Source organism: Hyperolius riggenbachi, chromosome 1, assembly GCF_040937935.1.
Source record: "Hyperolius riggenbachi isolate aHypRig1 chromosome 1, aHypRig1.pri, whole genome shotgun sequence".
Classification (NCBI taxonomy): Eukaryota; Metazoa; Chordata; class Amphibia; order Anura; family Hyperoliidae; genus Hyperolius; species Hyperolius riggenbachi.
Window position 1 is genome coordinate 554,282,487 of NC_090646.1, and position 18,518 is coordinate 554,301,004.

Consider the following 18,518-nt stretch of genomic DNA (forward strand, 5'->3'; position numbering starts at 1 on the left):
GTTTGCTTTTAAAGTAAGTCCTTCCCTGCTGCCTCATACAATTCCCTTCTCAGCAAATCTGAAAAGAAAGTATTTTTTTATTTTCTGGACTAGAACAATGTGCTCTTGTAGTCCGAACACGTGCCCTATTAAATCACGAGAAGTGTGATTTTTGGTTGTCTTGAACACCTGAGCTCCAGCAGAGAAGCTGCCACAAGCTGCATAAAGAGAGACGAGAGTCACAAGCTGCCTCGGGCCATTGGTGGAAGATGGATAACAAAACAGTTTAGAGCAGACACTGAACTGCGGGATACTTCCACTCACAATACAAAGGTTAGAATTTTAGAAGTGGCTAGCTTTAGAGTTTTGTAGACTCGTGGTCTAGGTTTGTCAATCTCTCTCGATAAAGCCATGTGTAAACATAAACAGGTGGTTTGAATGTGTTGCTGCACTTGGCACTGCGAAGTTAAAATTTAATTGTCAATGCAAAGCACATACGGAATTGAACCAGAGCATTTTTCACTGTTTTAAACTAACTAACAAATGCACATACAAATGCAAGCACAGCTAGCCATCTAACCACCTGAATTCATCTGAATCCTGATAAGGGTCTCAACTGCCTACAACCAATCTAGTGTATATACAAGGCATTAAACTGGCTATGGCACTTTTTTTTTATTTATTTTTTACAGATTTTGGACCGTTTTTGAATTAACTTCCTTTAGTTTTCCTGTTTTCAAAGCATTATGCAAGATTAAGTCATTTCAATTTTACCATCTAATTTTTATTATCAATTCTGGTAGAAGGCAAACAACAGTATTTACAAGAAAATGCAGAATGCAGAATGTACCTATGCCAGAAAATCAATCGCAAAGTAAATCGGCTGAAAAAACTTCTTGTGTATTCCCAGCAATAGATGCACAGCAAGTTTCTATGAAAAATGCTGAATATCTAAACAATATTGCTATTCAGCATTTTTTTTGCGCTTACCCCACCAGTACAAATCGCCCTACTTTGAACAATATATATCACTCAAATATCCTCAGAAAACGGTGTCTGTACAGCATTCATGTCTGTAACTTCTGCCCTAATGACTAATGTACCCGTTAATGGCTATGTGTAAAATACTTGTCCAGTAATCACCCTGAACGTTTCTGTTCCTGGATGTGTGCAATTCTGCTATAGTGATCACCTGTGCTTATTAGAGGACAGACACAACCAATGCATACTTTGTTGGTAGGTCAACTGAACTGTGCATGTTGCTGTCTCTGCAACTACAACCAAAGTAAAAAGAAAAGAAAAATTGAAGTGATGTATGTATAAAGTTTGAAAAAAACTTATGATGTATATATCTGAACTAAGAGAATTGCTATAATTTTTCACCTTGAGACGTGTTGCTGCTGTATGGCACAGTTCACGTTATTTTCATGCTAGCACACATTTACTGTGCTGTGTCTCGGCAAGTCTGATAGGACAAGGGAATTAAAAAGTGTAGTCTCAGACTCAACATGTTACCCAGTATCTCAATAATGGCACATTTCTTTGATATGAGGAAGGCAGGGTGGTCACCGAGATGCAAATTTCAAGTTGATGAGAGATTATGCAAAATTTGTATACAGTTTAAAATTGGACCAATCGAATTCTTCCTTGAAGGATAAGAATTTACATTAACCTCATCTTCAGAATCCCACTTATCTCAAAAGGCAATGTTCTTCATGGCACTGCTATAAAACACAGGCAGGTAACCTGCAGAGAATCCCTCTTCATTAGGCTGTAGTATTATCCCACTAACAGCTGATAACAATACAGCCAATGTAAGAGGGTTGCAACTGAGTAAGTCCTTTCTGTCCCCACTCACTTCCATAAAGCCCTGGATAGAGCCTGGGAAGAGTCAACTGGACTCCTCCTACCAGTCACAGAGGGGCTGGATCAGTGACTGAATGCTCCTCTAAACAGTCAGGCAAGTATTAATTCTTCCCCAGCAGTTTGTTTTCCAGCATTTAAGTAATTTTTTTTTAAGTTACATTTTATAAAGTCATACAACAAACATTAAACATAACAACCCCCCCCATCCCTCCCACCTACTAGTTCAGTGCACTAGCCCAAAGCAACGAAGGTCACCCTTGCAGCACAACGCCACCGTATCCATTCAATCGCCCACTATAAAACCTATGCACCAAGGCCAGGGGATGTCAGTGCTGAGGAGCTGTCCAGTACAGCATGTGACTCCATGTAGTCAACCCATTGTTGCTAGATCTTATTAAATTTGGGCGGGCATTTATGGTTAAGGAAAGTTTGTATCACATCACAGCTTTATTCATTCTTATGGCCCCAAAAAATGTGGAGGAGGGGGGGGGATGGGGCGTTCACACTTCATTTACGGAAGACTTCATGTTTGCAATAAAAGCACATGATTTTAACCAGAACGATAGGGTGAAAGAAGAGGGTTGAATCAGTGTACAAGCCAAGAAGTGTTTTTGGGTCAACTACAATCCTCTTCCCTTATCACCTCTGTCATAATACTGGCCAGTTTGGTAGCATGTATGTAAGTTTAGTATGTTTTAATTGTAGCAGTCCGCTTCCTAGTAGACAATTTCACAATAAATACCAACAAGCATTTGCCACCACATATCAGATTGTGAGCAGCTATAAAATAGCCTTATGTGACCCAGGAAGGGAAGGAAAAGAAATACAACAAAGCATTCAGACATTTTGTTCAGCCCAATGTTAATAATCATTGCACATGGAGAATATTCATTGCAAAAACATTTCTTATAAAACACTACACCGCATAATCTTAAAATTTTACTTTTTACTATTAATGGCGATGAAACTGGATAAAATATACCATTTACTAACCTACAGTGCCACCCAGTGGTAAAAGAGAAAACTCCAAGCAAAGCAGCTTAATTTCTAGTCAGCAATACTGTAATGTAAGCTTACTATCATACAGCATAGCACTGAAACACCATGCGTACATCTATTGTCTGGAAACTACAAAGAGTCATGGCCAAAGAGTTTTCCACAACAATATGTACGTGTAAACTCCAGGCAAACACAGAAAACCCTTCTATGCACACATATGGTCAAAGATGGTGCCAGACTAGGTAGCCACAGCAGACAGGGCTCTGGCCTTTTCCATCTTTTTCTTCCTTTCTACTCAATTTTCCTCCTTGGTTGCAGACCTCGACTGCCGGTCTGCATGTAGCCAGCCCTCGCTGTTTACGCTTTTGGACTAGGCCGCTAGTCTGGGACTATATTTCTAATTTCTATATTTCTACTCTCTCTCTCTCTCCTTTTCCTTTTTTCACGGACCATATATGGCTCCTGAATAGCTGCAAAGCAGTTGAGCGCTGCTTTTATAGTGGCAGCTCCTCTCAACATAGCACTCAGGTAATCCCTCTGGTTCTCCTCAGCTACGTTTGTATTTATGGTGTTCATATACTTAGTATACCATACTTTACATGAACTGTATGCATTTGAACTGTACCATCACTGACCCTGTATGTGCCAAAAACAATTCCGGGTACAACTTCGGTTGTACTTGGCGAAATAAACGAATTCTGATTCTGATATGGTACTTCATATAAAAATGTGTTTTTATGTATCGCTACAGTGGTGTTAAAACATGTTTACAGTTTCCCAACTTCCTCTTTAACACACACTTCCTACCAAATAAGTGAAACCTTTAGCATGTTTGTGGTACTTGTGCTAAAGTGTGTGTTAAAAATAAAAGTCTCTAAAATGTGTTTCAAGGAAATTTACTTACATTACTTTTGACAGATTACTTTCGGTAAAAGAGAGTTACTCTGTTTACATTGACAATAAATTAGATACCGTGTGTGCGGAGAATGGAGTAAAAAAATGATGATTGAAATGTTAGTATTGCCTCTAAATAGCGCAATCTCCCTCATCAGCATTTCTTCAGCACATACCGAGTACAAGGAGTAGGACTACTAGAGGTAATAAGTGAAAATAACCTTAAAATGAACGATTTAGCTTCTTCTGAGAGACACTCACTGGGGCTAGCAAATTACTGAGTGATTAACCAACGCTTGGATAAATAACTCATGCACTAGAAGCTTGGTCATTCTGAAGGTGGCCACACACCATACAATTCTTACGGTATTACACGTTCTTCATGCACAACCTGAACCAGGATTATGAGTGATATACAAAACCTCTGCGATTAGTGTGCACAACATTCTCAATGGATTCACAACAGCTCTGCGGGGAGTGCATATGTACCACTGTGTAACTTAAAGGATAACAGGAGTGAGAGGAATACGGAGGCTGCCATAATTATTTCCTTTTAAGCAATACCAGTTGCCTGACAGCCCTGCTGATCCTCTGTCTCTAATAATTTAAGCCATAGATCCTAAACCCAAATAGATCAGCAGAGCTGCCATGTAACTGGTACTGTTTAAAAGAAAATAAATACGGCAGCCTCCATATTATTCTCACTACAGTTGTCCTTTAATTTGTAGTCACCAAACCCAATTGTAACAAAATATCAAATGAATTGAGTTCATGAGCAAAAGGAGTACAGAAATTTGCATACAACATTTGTATAAACCTGCATTAACGCAGGATTATTTGCATCTCATTGACCATCCCTACTAGTGACAACTACACATCAGGCTTTATTATTATAACAGAGATGCAATTTATTGTATATAAGACTCCTGTGTGCACATCAGATATCCACTCACAATCAGAGATGTATATCCGACTTTAAAAATATGGTGACTGCTTTATAGGAGCAGCACAAATAACTATTTTTTGGTTGGATGATTTCATTTTTGTGGACTAAGTACTGCTATTACTGTACATATAAGTTATTTATGATGACGGTTATATGAAAAAAAAATCAAATTCTTTAAGAATTATTATATTTTCTTTTTTAATTACAGTTTCCATTTCTTAGGAGTCTGTGCATTTTTCCAGACTTCCAAACCAGGTATCCAAAAACGACTGACTCCACAGCCCTGGTTAGTGGGCACCTTCGGGATATTTTCACAAAAGGGCTTCAAACAAACAGTCCTGGATCAACATACCTGATGACAGCTGCTATGTTACGCACAGGACTTGAGGACCACGGGCTTAAACCCCCCTAGTGACCAGGCCATTTTTTACAAATTAGGCCACTGCAGCTTTAAGGGCTCGCTGCAGGGCCGTACAACTTTGACGCAAGTGATCCCCCCACTTCTCTGGCCACCAACAGAGCTTTCTGTTGGTGGGCTGTGATCACTCCCCCCCCCCCCCCCCAAAGTTTATTTTTTTTTCAAATATTTTTACAATAAATTTCCTTTTTTTTTTTTTATCCCTCCCTCCCCCTGCCAGCTAATCAGGGTGATCGGCTGTCATAGGCTTCAGCCTATGACAGCGGATCGCTTTTCTGCTGCCCAGCAGGACAGCTATGTCACACAGCTGTCCCCAGTATAGCGCTGCCGTAGATCGCAGTGCTGTACAGAGTAAATAGACGGCGGTTTCGCCGTCTAACCGTCTCCTAACGGTGTATGTACATTTTGTCTGTGTAATGACGGAAGCTATGGCGTGCCTGATCCAAGACACAATGGAGCGACTGTGAACAAGGTCTTCATGCCGTGTACAGTGACAGAGGATCCAATGTTACTGTCCACTGCACGAACCTGTTGCAGTGTAGACCCAGCCTAACACAAATGTAACATAAGTCAAGGGGAATATTGTGATTTGTAGAGCCAGTCTGAACAGTAATGTGGACATTGATAGGGAGGAAAGATATTAAAATGTGAAATCACATCTATGTTTAAAGGAGAACTGTAGTGAGAGGTATATGGAGGCTGCCATATTTATTTCCTTTTAAGCAATACCAGTTGCCTGGCTATTCAGCCAATCCTCTACCTCTAATACTTTCAGCCATCGGCCCTGAACAAGCATGCAGGAGATCAGGTGTTTCTGACAAATTAGACAGATATGACAAGATTAGCTGAATGCTTGTTCCTGGTGTGATTCAGACACTTCTTCAGCCAAATAGACCAGCAGGGCTGCCAGGCAACTGGTATTGCTTAAAAGGAAATAAATATGGCAGCCTCCATATCCCTCTCACTACAGTTCTCCTTTAAGTAGGCAGCAGCGGTAGCTGTAGGCTGTACCGAGGAGAAGGAAAAGACGTATGGAAATATAAGACCAGCAAACTACAGCCAGGACACCTTTGCACTTCTAGCTAAGTAGAAGCAGTAGAGTATTATACAGCATTAGCTATCAGTAAAAGCAAGAAGTTTTGGAACAGGATGAAACCATTTATTGGCTAACTTAGAAGAAAAGCAGTAAGCTTTCGGCTATGAAGCCTTCATCAGACGAAAGCTCACTCCTTTTCTTCTAAGTTAGCCAATAAATGGTATCACCCCGATTCAAAACTTCTTGAACTTCTAGCTAATGATGAGGTAGGAGTCTTACGCAGTTACAGAAATCACAGTTACTGCAGGTGCTACAGAGCAGCACTCACTATATGAGCTGCAAGCGTACATATGTAATCGCCGCCGGGAGACTTGGTCGCAGGATACAGCCGGTATATGGCTTTTCCTGGTGCTACAGCCGGTATATGGCTTATCTTGGTGCTACAGCCGGTATATGGCTTATCCTGGTGCTACACAAGTCCCGGCGACTTACCTCCTCTAGGTCCACGTGGATAGTGGGGAATTATATAATTCTGCTTCTAGCCACTGCTGGAGGCCAAATTATAGTGCTTTAAAATGTAACTTCTGCTCCGTCTTCTGATGGCGCCGAAGTTACTCAATGTGAGCCCCAATCTCCTACGATGTGATTACAGCGCTCGGAGCTACAATGCTTGCTATGTAAAATGGTCATTCACTACCGGTAAATATTTGCAACAGAATTTAGCAGGAATCATTACAAACAATGAAACCATTCACATATGCATCTTATGCCACATTTTCCTGCAATTAAACTGGACCTAAAAACACACATAATAAAATGCAAGAGTTTTCAGAAAACAAAAACATATCTAAAACATTAAAATTCAAATGTGGAAATAGCCCTCAAAGTTCAACAGTGACGTACATCACCATAATAATGGAAACATATGCATTACGTGGAGCAAACATTTTAGACACTGCAAAGGTGCTTGTTATTTTAATTGGTATCGCCAGGATACTTATGGACAAGTAATGTGTCTTTCATGTCATTTATGACAATTCCACTTATTTTACAAAAGACTAAATATAAGTGATGTAAAACAAATGTAATTTGTCATTGTAGACCTAATTCTATAATACAAATAACTAAAATAAAGAAATATCTTGAAGATTTGTTAATTTCTGTAGAATCAGACCGACACCAGCACAGCAAGTATTCAGCTAATTTAGGCACTGGCCAGCACAGATCAGAAAACCTTACCTGCATACACATCTTGAGTCAAAAACTCGAAGTGTGAAAGGGAACCTCAGGTGTGAGACCTATGGAAGCTGTCATATTTATTTCCTAATAAACAATACAAGTTGCCTGGCATCCTGTTGATTCTTCTGGTCAGTAGTGTTTGAATCACACACCTGAAACAATCATGCAGCTAATCTTGTCAGATTTGTCATAGGCATCTGATGTGCTGCATGCTTGTTAAGGGTCTATGGCTTAAAATATTAGAGACAGGGGATCAGCAGGATAGCCAGGCAATGTGCATTGTTTAAAAGGAAATAAACAGGTCAGCCTTCATATCCCACTTACATCGGGTCCCTTTAAAGGAAAGGTTTCGTATAGGCAAGCAGCATATTTCACAAAATCAGCAATAGCGGTTTTCATAATCCCTGAATACAGAACATTTGGTACTTATCCGTTAGCCAGGCGCATTCGGCAGGTGGCGCTGTTGTTGCTAATTTCAATCACAAAACTGTGAATGTAAATGCCGGATGCGCCCGGCTAAACTGTATGTAATGCGCCCGGCTAACTGAATGTAAACGCCGTAGGTGGTAACAATATGTATATTAAAGAAGAGAGTTAATTAAATGACAAATAAGCCGGCGGCAATGTGACAGATCAAGCCGCCGGCTTGCTTCGTGTCTCGCTCTCCCCCCCCCCCCCCCTTGCCCTCTCTCGTATAGAGCCCTGGGGGGGGGGGGGGGGCATGCGTCGTTCGTCGCGGCAGGGAATCCTGCTTGCTTTATTGCGACGAACGACTCTGGGGGGGACACGAGTCCCCTCCCCAGGGCTCTATACGAGAGAGGGCAAGGGGGGGGGGGGGGAGAGCGAGACACGAAGCAAGCCGGCGGCTTGATCTGTCACATTGCTGCCGGCTTATTTGTCATTTAATTAACTCTCTTCTTTAATATACATATTGTTACCACCTAAGGCGTTTACATTCAGTTAGCCGGGCGCATTACATACAGTTTAGCCGGGCGCATCCGGCGTTTACATTCACAGTTTTGTGATTGAAATTAGCAACAACAGCGCCACCTGCCGGATGCGCCCGGCTAACGGATAAGTACCAAACATTTTTCTAGTGGACTTGTACAAACACTTGGAAAAGTGGTAGTCTACCATGCAATAGCAGCCAATACAGCAAATGATTAATTACTCCATGGATCAAAACTCAATCATGGTACAAATTTTTACCACCTTGCACCACTCCATTTTTTATCCAATTTCAGAAAAAATCTATTTGAGAATCAACCAATGTACTGCATCCACTAGCTTTATACCAAATTATACTGTGTAAACAGATGGAGACTAGATACCTGAAAGCTTGAGTAAATTTTACTTTATCATTTCATCTGAAAAAGTAATATCTTTTAATGGCTGACACAAACAGAAACAACAACCTGACAGAGGATCTACTACTTTGTCAAGATGTGGAGTTATACTCCAGACACGATACTCCCACTACTAGGGTAGATATTTCTATATATAGAAAATAACCATTTGATAAATACCATCATGTAATAGTAAAGTGTTCACAATATTACACAGTGTTCATAGCATATTGAAGAACATACACAGGAGAAGCGTTTGTTCCTATGTTCTCCTGGTCAAATTAAATACCGGCTTTCCCCGAAAATAAGACAGTGTCTTATATTAATTTTTGCTCCAAAAGATTTGCTAGGGCTTATTTTCAGGGGATGTCTTACATTTCTAACAGGAAGTGTCTCTCAGCAGAACATTTCCTGTCCCTTTGTACTGAGTTGTTCCTGGATTGGAATGTATGCTTCTGTACTGATCACTCAGGCACCTGCCCTGTCATCCCTGTGTGTACAGCTGATAACCTTGCTGTGTGCTGGGATGACAGGAACAGTGCCCGATCAGCACTGCAACGCTCTATCCCTGCTTGCTTGCTGCCTCATCCTCCTCTTTAAAGAGAAACTCCCACCAAGAATTGAACTTTATCCCAATCAGTAGCGGATACCCCCTTTTACATGAGAAATCTATTCCTTTTCACAAACAGACCATCAGGGGGCGCTGTATGACTGATATTGTGGTGAAACTCCTCCCACAAAACAACTCTGAGGACAGTGGTTCTCCTGGCAGTTTCCTGTCTGTGAACCTTGTTGCATTGTAGGAAATAGCTGTTTAGAGCTTTTTCCAACTGCCAAAAAAGCATGCAGCAGCTACATCACCTGCCAACAGTAAAAATGTCTCCATGTAATAAATGTCAGAATGTAAATCAGGGATTTAAAAGATTTTACAATGGGCAAACACTGACTAAATAATGTATACTTAATTATTGTAAGAATGAAGCACTTTTTTTATTACATTATTTTCACTGGAGTTCCTCTTTAACTTCCTCTAGGGCTTATTTTCGGAGTAGGGCTTATATTTCAAGCATGCTCAAAATCCCATCTAGGTCTTATTTTCAGGGTACGGCTTATTTTCAGGGAAAGAGGGGTATCAGCGATGAAATTTCCCATTACATTGTACATGATACCATATGAAGTAACTCACCATAGAAGTGACTGATCGTGCGTCTTCTTCATAGTTCACTACAGGGGGAGGCTCCTTCCCCTCATTCGCTTGAACTTTTTGATCCAGCAGTTCTTTCTGGGCAGATAATTTTGCTTCTGTGCATTTGAGATGCTGGATTGTCTGCTTAAGCTCTTCAAGTGCTTGTTTCCGGCTCAACAGAAGTACAATACTAGACAAGAGAAATTCCAAAGACTCTTAACACAGGACAGGCATGGAGAAAAATTTACACAACACTGTTCTTAGAGAGTATTAGCTAATAATGTCAAAAGACATCTTAAGAGAGCATCAGTGAACATTAAAGGGAAGGTTCAAGCAAAATAAAAAAATGAGTTTCACTTACCTGGGGCTTCTACCAGCCCCATGCAGCCATCCTGTGCCCTCGTAGTCACTCACTGCTGCTCCAGTCCCCCGCTGGCAGCTTGCCGACCTCGGAGGTCGGCGGGCCGCATTGCGTACGTTTTTACGCATTCCCGTTAGTGCAGGAACATTAACACATACATTTTTACGCGTTATTGGTTCAATGCGTAAATTTTTACGCATTGACCCAGTAATGCATAAAAATGTATGTGTTAATGTTCCTGCACTATAATACCAGTTGCCTGACCCTCCTGCTGATCCTGTGTCTCTAATACTTTTAGCCACAGCCCCTGAACAAGCATGAAGATCAGGTGCTCTGACTGAAGTCAGACTGGATTAGCTGCATGCTTGTTTCAGGTCTGTGATTCAGCCAGTACTACAGCCAAAGATCAGCAGGACTGCCAGGCAACTGGTATTGTTTAAAAGGACACATCCATATCCCTCTCAGTTAAGGTTCCCTTTAATTTAACAGCTTATACCCGATCTGTTACTCTAAACTACGGGACTGGTTCTAGGTTCTTAATACCTGCCAGCACTACGGTTTTAACTAATACAATAAGTCATACAATCCTAGTTAGTTTGGTTGGAAAAAAAGACCATCAAGTTCCACCAGCAATCGTAATCTCAAAGCTAAAAAATAATTATAAAAACAAACCACTTTCACCAAGTAAACTGTAAATATACCAACTCACAAATAACATTTAAAAATGAAGAACCGTACGTAGTCCAGACTTTAGAATATTGAGAAAATCCAACAAGAGTACGGTCAGCTTTAGTGAGACAGACAGGTTGTTCAAATGTACCTAAGACAATGGGAAATTGATGTTTATATATACCTAGGACTTCCTCCAGCTCCCTCCATGCAGATCGCTCCCTCACAGCCCTCCAAAGCCTCCTAGATCCTCCGGTTAGCAGCCTGTTATCTTCGGGCCTGTCGGCACAGATGCAGTGCTACCAAGCTTGCTCCCGGCGACGGTGGGTTGGGCATGCATGCGCAGTAAGCCCGACTGGCAGTGGAGAACTGGGCTGCTACACAGAGGATTCAGGGGGCTTTGGAGGGCTGTGAGGGAGTGATCTAAACGGAGGGAGCTGGAGGAAGCCCCAGGTATGTATAAAACGTTTATTTCCCATCGTCTCAGGTTCCCTTTAAACCACTCCTGAACTGAGAGAGATTTGGTGGCTGCCATATTCGTTTCCATTTAAACAATATAAAATCTGTTAAATTCACTGTCCTTGTATGTGATTGTATGTTGCCTGATCCACTCATAACCACTGTGGAAGTGTTAATAGTAGTAGTCATTGCTTAAGTGTACTCAAAATTTTGGTTTGTAACCATCACTCCCTCCACTGGTAACAATTTCAGATCTCAGCCTTGATACTACCAGTAAGAAATACAAATATGTTCACATTAACTGCATGTACTTCCTCTAGGTTTCCAGTGTCCTCCAATATCCCAAGATTAAGGGGCCAGTGGTGCACACAGCTTTATATCACTACTAGTTGTGGAAAACTATAGCGCATAATCCCATTCAGTACAAGTGAATGGGACCCCCCAGCTCAATCATGCCAAAATGTACATGGATGCAGTTTTTGAATGGCGACATGTCCCATGGTATAAACAACCCTATGCACATAGAAGGAGGAGCCAAGGCAGCTTACTGGGGAGAGGAAGTGCAGGGATGAATGCACTGCAGCCAGTGGTGGCAAATGTCCAGATGCACAAACATGGCTCTTAATGGCAGATAGTGATGTGACTAGTAATATGTCTGTGCTACATACTGGAACCATTACAATCATAAAGAAGTTGTAATAAATCCATTATTTAAAGAGAACCTGAACTAAAAATAAAAAGTCAAAATAACCACACACAGGTCATACTTATCTCCTGTGTAGTCTACTCCTCAATCTCTTTCTCCTCTCCTGCGTCCCATTTGTCTACTGTGATCAATGGATTTCTCCGTCCTACATTTTAAAAATGGCCTCTACCTATAACAGCTTCATGGTCAGCACACTGTAAAACTGTAACATCACCCACTTGAGCCACAGGGAAACATGGACATTATCTTGCACATTCAGTTGTAACTGACAGCTGCTGATGTATGACAGCAACTGGTATATTTAAGTTCTGACAAAATATTGTCAGAATTAGAAGGGATCACTGTAAGAAGAAAATGGCGAGCTTCTGAGAGGAACTGACAGCGAGGTAAGTATGTAATATTCATTTGCAGCTATGTCATGTGTTTATTTTAAATAATTTCTCTCGCTTCAGGTTCCCTTTAACTGTGCTGCACGGGTAGGGATAATGGGTATTTACTGAATTGTGAATAACTGAATTGTGCTTTACTGAATTCTAGGGATGAAAAGTATTCTGTTTGCGGTGAGGTCTTTCTTGTGTAAATACATTTTCACACGATACCATACAGGCAGTATTGTGCAACATGAAAGAGACACTTACTCAGACTTTTTTTCACAGGCGTTAGCAGATTCTTCAATTTCTTTCTCTCTTTCAGTCAGGAGTTCCTCTTTGCTTAGAAGGGATTGCTGAGTTTGTGCGAGTTCCTCCGATGCTGTTTTTAACCTGTAAAACAAATTGTGATGTATTTTAGAGCTGACACTGAGGGCAACCCAAGACAAGTAAATTGAGCCACACATGAAATCTCCATCCACAAAGGTGGCACTTAAACACAAAACAATAAATCCTGATCAGTTTTAAGCAAGGAACAGTGGCAGCTTGCACATTTCATTCTAACAAGGTCGTCGGCTAAGACGCAATAGATATGATCTAATGGGACAGTCTGCAGCCTAATAAATAGCCCAATAAACTAGCAAAGCTGAAACAACATCAAATAAAATCAGCTTGTTCTTTAAACTGTTATTTAATGTTATCAACTCCAATCAACTTTAATTTTACCCTCTTATGAAAGCAAAACACTAGCCTTTTAATGACTTTTTCGTTGTTGTTGTACAAGATATACATGAGAATGTGAACAAAGCAATTACTGGTCTTTTATTTGCTGTGTGGCAATATATAAAAACCTTTTTTTCCCCTGTAGATTGCTTTAAAGCGGTATTGTCACCATAAAAATCAAACTTCAACAGCAACTGGTCTGAGTGTATTAAGTGATAAAGATGCTAATCCTGCATTCAAAGCTTTTTCTGCTGTTATGATTTGGAGTTATTACATACTATAGGAGCACTGGCCCTAGTGCCAAACAGTGCCAAAAAGTTGAATGCTGGGAGTGCTTTTGAATGCTGGAGTGCTTTTGAATGCTGGGAGTTCTTTTTCTCTATAATATATTCCTCCTCTTCCATGTATTTCCCTGCCTAGCTGATCACTTGTGTTTACAAGCAAGGATGAGGTGACTCAGTGATTGGATGTGTAAATAAAAAAAAAAAAAAAAGACTCTGGGAGGAGGGCAGCTAATGAATACACAATGAGCAAGAGAAAGGAGGGGGGAAAACAAGAGTCAGGGAGGATATGATGTCAGCATTAGCTTGGCAAGATGGCCACTGCCTAGACTAGGATTTTCTGCTTTTCCTTTGTAAAATTCACAGGAATCATTACGTGGATAGCACAATACATCTGTTATGTAAGTAGAGGTAGTATTTATCTACTTATAAATGTGTTTTTTTATTTCTAGGTTAGCATTGGTGTCGCTTGTTCTTTAAAGCAGGGGTTCTAAAAAATTTTAAACCGAGGGCCAGTCCAAAGACTCTCAAACTGCTGGGGGGACCGGATCTATAATTTGGAAAAAAAAAAATTCCGGATCGGTGTACCAACATTTCATCATACCCATCCTGTTTTGCTCCGGCTGTATGAAAAGATTAAAACAACACAGGAGACGGGTGTCCAGCACTGCTGTGGTTTTATGTGCATACTTGTGCATACACCTTGAACTGCTTGCAGCAGAAGATAAGGGAGCACAAACCTGGTGACAGTTGGTGTGGTGGGTGCAGGGCGATGGATTAGTGTCCTGCACCCACCACACAACTTGCCACCAGGTTTGTGCGCCCTTATCTACAGTTACCAGCAGTTCAAGGTATATGCACAAGTATGCAAATAAAACCACAGCAGTGCTGGACACCTGTCTCCTGTGTTGTAGCAACGTTACTTCAGCTTGGCCCAGAGCACGCAGTGAGACACAGTCTCGGTAGGGGAAACCATGTATGTTAGCGCCGCTACCCTTTCATTTTTCTCCCACGTTTATTAAGTGGTTGCCAGTCATACTTACAAACTTGCTGGTATACAATGCTGTACTTGTGCAGATTGCTATTAGCGAGCACGTTTATGAATCAGTTCAGGGGAGTAAAATTAGAAATAGGTGATAACCAAATTATTGATCCGGTTTATGTCACATCCTTCAAGTACTAATAAAATATTTGTGGAATTGGGTGAATGTACTCACTATAAATTTCAAAAGTAGGGATTAGATTGTGAGCCCCTTTGAGGGACAGTTAGTGACAAGACAATATATATACTCTGTACAGCGCTGCGTAATATGTCGGCACTATATAAATACATAAATAAATAAGTAGCTAATGACACAACAGCCCATATGCAAGTAACTTTTTCTCCTGAGTTTTCTCCCAAGAGATCATTTTTCATCTAATTAAAATAACTTTTCAGCACCCTGCGAATGAAAAAAATAACAAAAGTAGGTGTAACAGTACTGTCAAGATTATTCTACATATCTTATTTTTTGCTGGTGGTTTCAAGGCATTTTAATGATAAAGGTGTGAAATTATCACTTAGTAGAAAACTTAGAAAAAGTTATGGGCCATTATGTAGTTCACCTTGTGACACATTATTAACCTCCTTAGGGGTAATCCCGAGTCAGGCTGGGGCCAGAAATCTGCAGCTTAGAGCGGTAGCCCTGAGCCTGACTCGTGGTAGCCACCGGGATGTATATGCAGAGCCTGCGCACACGGTAGTTTGTAACTCACCATCTCCAGGATCCAGACACTAGCAGCCATTCTTCTTCCGGTCCTCAGAAGTTCTCGATCCCTCTGGTGAGATCGCCGTTTGTCGTTATGATGACAGATGGCAATCTCACTACAGGGGTAGAGCGCCAACCGGAGGACAGAGGGAGAATGGCAGCACTGGATCCAGGTGAGGTGAGTAATGTACAGGGCTGCCTCAGATCTATCTAGTGGTATGAATTTTTTCCCTGCTTTCAGGCTCTAAAACCTTGTGAAAAAATTGCACCGCTTTTAAACCCGAAAATCCGGAAGTAATCATACTGGTAGGGAGGTTAAGGTGCACTTGCCACATCAAACTAACCAGCCATTGTCTAAACAAAGGGATGTGGTTGCCCAAATTCTTCACAACTATTTTACTACTTTATCGGGTCAAAAAAGTCGAGTTGGTTTATTCAATTCAATTCAATTCAACACAGTTGTGTACAGCTTCATCCAGCTTTGCCCTTGTTTAGTAGCACGTCCCTGCATCTAGACAAAGGATGCATGAATGAATGACTGGTTAAAGTAAATTAATTGTTGCTATATAAACAAGTGTTTATTAGATAACACTATCTAATCAAGTGCAACCAGCACAGACTAATTAATCTACACGGAGGGTCAAACACGGATATTTTCCAAGTTCATGACTAGACTCAAAACTTGTAGGTGCCAGAAAAACAACAGATGGAATCTATTTAGGTAAATATATCCCAGCACGCAGAATGCATCTTATTAACCTTAATGAAATATTCTTACATTGAATTTAAACTGTCTGCAGTGAGATTGTTCCACATAATCTCGTTAGCCTGCAGGTTTTCAATCTCTTCTAATAAAGACACATCAAATTCAATGTCTTCTTTCTTTAGCTCTGGTGACCTATAGCAAGAAATGGGAATAGAACAAATGAGAAACACTTTAAAAAGACTAACGGTAACTGAAAAGCAAGATGAAGCTGAAGAGAGCGAAGCTGTGTAGCAAAATACATGAACTAAATTACAACACATTCTGTGGTGTCGCCGCTTTCTGTGAAAGCTCGTCAAGAATGAACAATTGCATGAATAGAAAAACTACATGTGATCACGGTATGTGAATAGGGCAAATTAGATCTGGCATTTATTGAAACTGACCTGCAAGATGAGAACTTTAGGCAAATTTATAAACCATGCACCCTGTCCACTAATTCAAAAGCTATCCCATTATTCTCACTAAAACTGATTTAAAGGAACCCAGAGACATACAATGCTAAATATTTCATTACCCATGGCTTCCTCCAGCCCCATAAGCTTGTCTGAGTCCCACGCTGTCCTTCTGTGGTCTGCCATTCGGCCACGATCAGCCCCGGTAACAGGCTCAGTCGCATCAGTCCAGGTCTACTGCGCATGCGTGGTAGGTCCTTGCATGCGCAGAAGACCTAGCCTGGACCCAACTGAGCCTGTTACCGGGGCTGACGGCAGACTGTGGGAGGACGACATGGGACTCAGATGAGCTTATGAGGCTGGATGAAGCCCTGGGTAAGTATAAAACCTTTAGCATTGTATGTCTCTGGTACACTTTAAGCAGTTTTTGAAGTCTGAGGATTGCTACAACCCAAGTAAATTAAATATATAGGCATAATGCCCATTCTATAAAGCTGATGGCCATAGACAAAAGTCCTTACAGAATGAAGAAAACCAAGTACAGGTATCACATAATCAAATGAGCAGGCAGAGGGGTGAGACAGTAAAGGAGTAACTAAAGACACAAAAACTTAAATTCACACTATGTAACCTTGACAGGAGATCTAAGAGAAACATCTTAATGTGATTTCAGGTCAGTTCTCTTCAACCTTCTCCTCGAGTGGACATCTAATTACAATTAGGGCACGTCAAAAGGTTCGAGGAAACTTACTTCAGGTTTGATAAAAACCTTTGCAGAGGGAAGGTTCTGGATACGACATAGCCTTCCCAATCCTTGGTTTGTCTTGTTTCTGCTCTGTCCCTGGTTGATAACCTTCCTGCTAGTTGTTCAGGACTCCTAGTGCAGACTCTAGAACAACTCCCGTGCCCAAGTAGTTTCCAAGACAAGCGCATCCGTTCTACGAATGCGTGAGCCCGGACTCGCGTGGGCACAGATGCACTCTTCTTTGGAACTACTCAGGGACGCAAGTAATTTACAAGGCTGTCCAAGGAGTGACAAAGAGTTATTCAACTCAAAAGATCTAATAAGTTCAACTGGGGCTGGTGCAGAAATTATTGGATGGACCGAGGACCAGGAAGGCTATGTATCCACAGCCTTCCATTTACTTAGGATTTAGATCTAAACTGAAGTGAGTTTCCACAATTGAGTATCCCTTTGAAACTACTGATCTTTGTGCTAAAATGTATTTTGTAATGCAACAGAGGTTGGATGCATGACTGCAGCATGCAGACAATATGCTCGCCACAGAGGCAAGTATTCAAAATGTAGTGTGCAGCAAGCTGAGCTGTATGTAATTTTGACTAAATAAGGGAGTGTTTCAGTTTCTCAAAACACAAATCAGTATACGCCTACTGCACAAATACAGTTTTACTGTGCATGATCCTGTTTTTTAATACTCAATAGCTTTCAAAATGATCCATTCACAAGCTCTGCCACTGTCTCCCTTGCTTCTTCAGAATAATATCCAAGATGCATTCCAATGAAAATTCTATAGGAGGTCCAGATTTAAATAACAGGAAATCCCCTGGTTCCACGCGACACTATCATGTCAAAAAAGTTAAACCCTCCAATACCTTCCCAGAAAAAGAAGAGAAAATAAAACTGGAAGAAGCATTGCATCATCTTTAAATGTTGGAAAAGGAAAATCAAACCTGTTTTTTTCAATGAATTCGTCATATTCCGTGCTTGGGTTTATTTCCTGAACACATGTTTCAATTTCTTTGTGTACTGCCACAATTTCATCAGACACAAGGCTAGTGATCTGGCAATATTCATCAAAGATTCCTTTGCTTGAGTAAAAGAAAATATTCATCATTAAAATTGTGGTAATCATAACAATCTAAATAAAACAAAGCATGTGTTCTAAAGAACAATAAAACTACAAAACTCAAATAAAAAATAATTTTTCCTAAAGTTTAAATTTAAACAAAATGGACTTTAATCAAGACATTACTAAAGCTGCCACTGTTGACCTGGTTCTATATGTTGGTTACATGCCCACAGCAGGTTCATTACAAGTAATCAGCAAACCAATAGCAAATGAAAAATAAAATAATGTTTTACTCATCCAACAACAATAAAGCCTCCATTAATGG

The 18,518-nt window shown here is 40.7% G+C and overlaps 1 protein-coding gene and 1 long non-coding RNA gene across 2 annotated transcripts in view; one reads left to right on the forward strand and one right to left on the reverse strand.

The window, feature by feature from the left end:
* FER (FER tyrosine kinase) overlaps positions 1–18,518 on the reverse strand; it is a 294,362-nt gene that overhangs the window by 181,422 nt on the left and 94,422 nt on the right. Inside the window, exons 8-11 of the mRNA XM_068247417.1 lie at positions 18,075–18,212; positions 16,003–16,122; positions 12,743–12,865; positions 9,910–10,099 (exon numbers count right to left, since the gene is read on the reverse strand). Of these exons, the coding sequence (XP_068103518.1) occupies positions 9,910–10,099; positions 12,743–12,865; positions 16,003–16,122; positions 18,075–18,212 (571 nt within the window). The remainder of the gene's footprint in view (positions 1–9,909; positions 10,100–12,742; positions 12,866–16,002; positions 16,123–18,074; positions 18,213–18,518) is intronic.
* LOC137526207 (uncharacterized) lies at positions 231–18,170 on the forward strand. Its single transcript, XR_011023072.1, has 3 exons — positions 231–312; positions 16,113–16,328; positions 17,880–18,170. It is a non-coding gene; the product is annotated as an uncharacterized lncRNA (long non-coding RNA).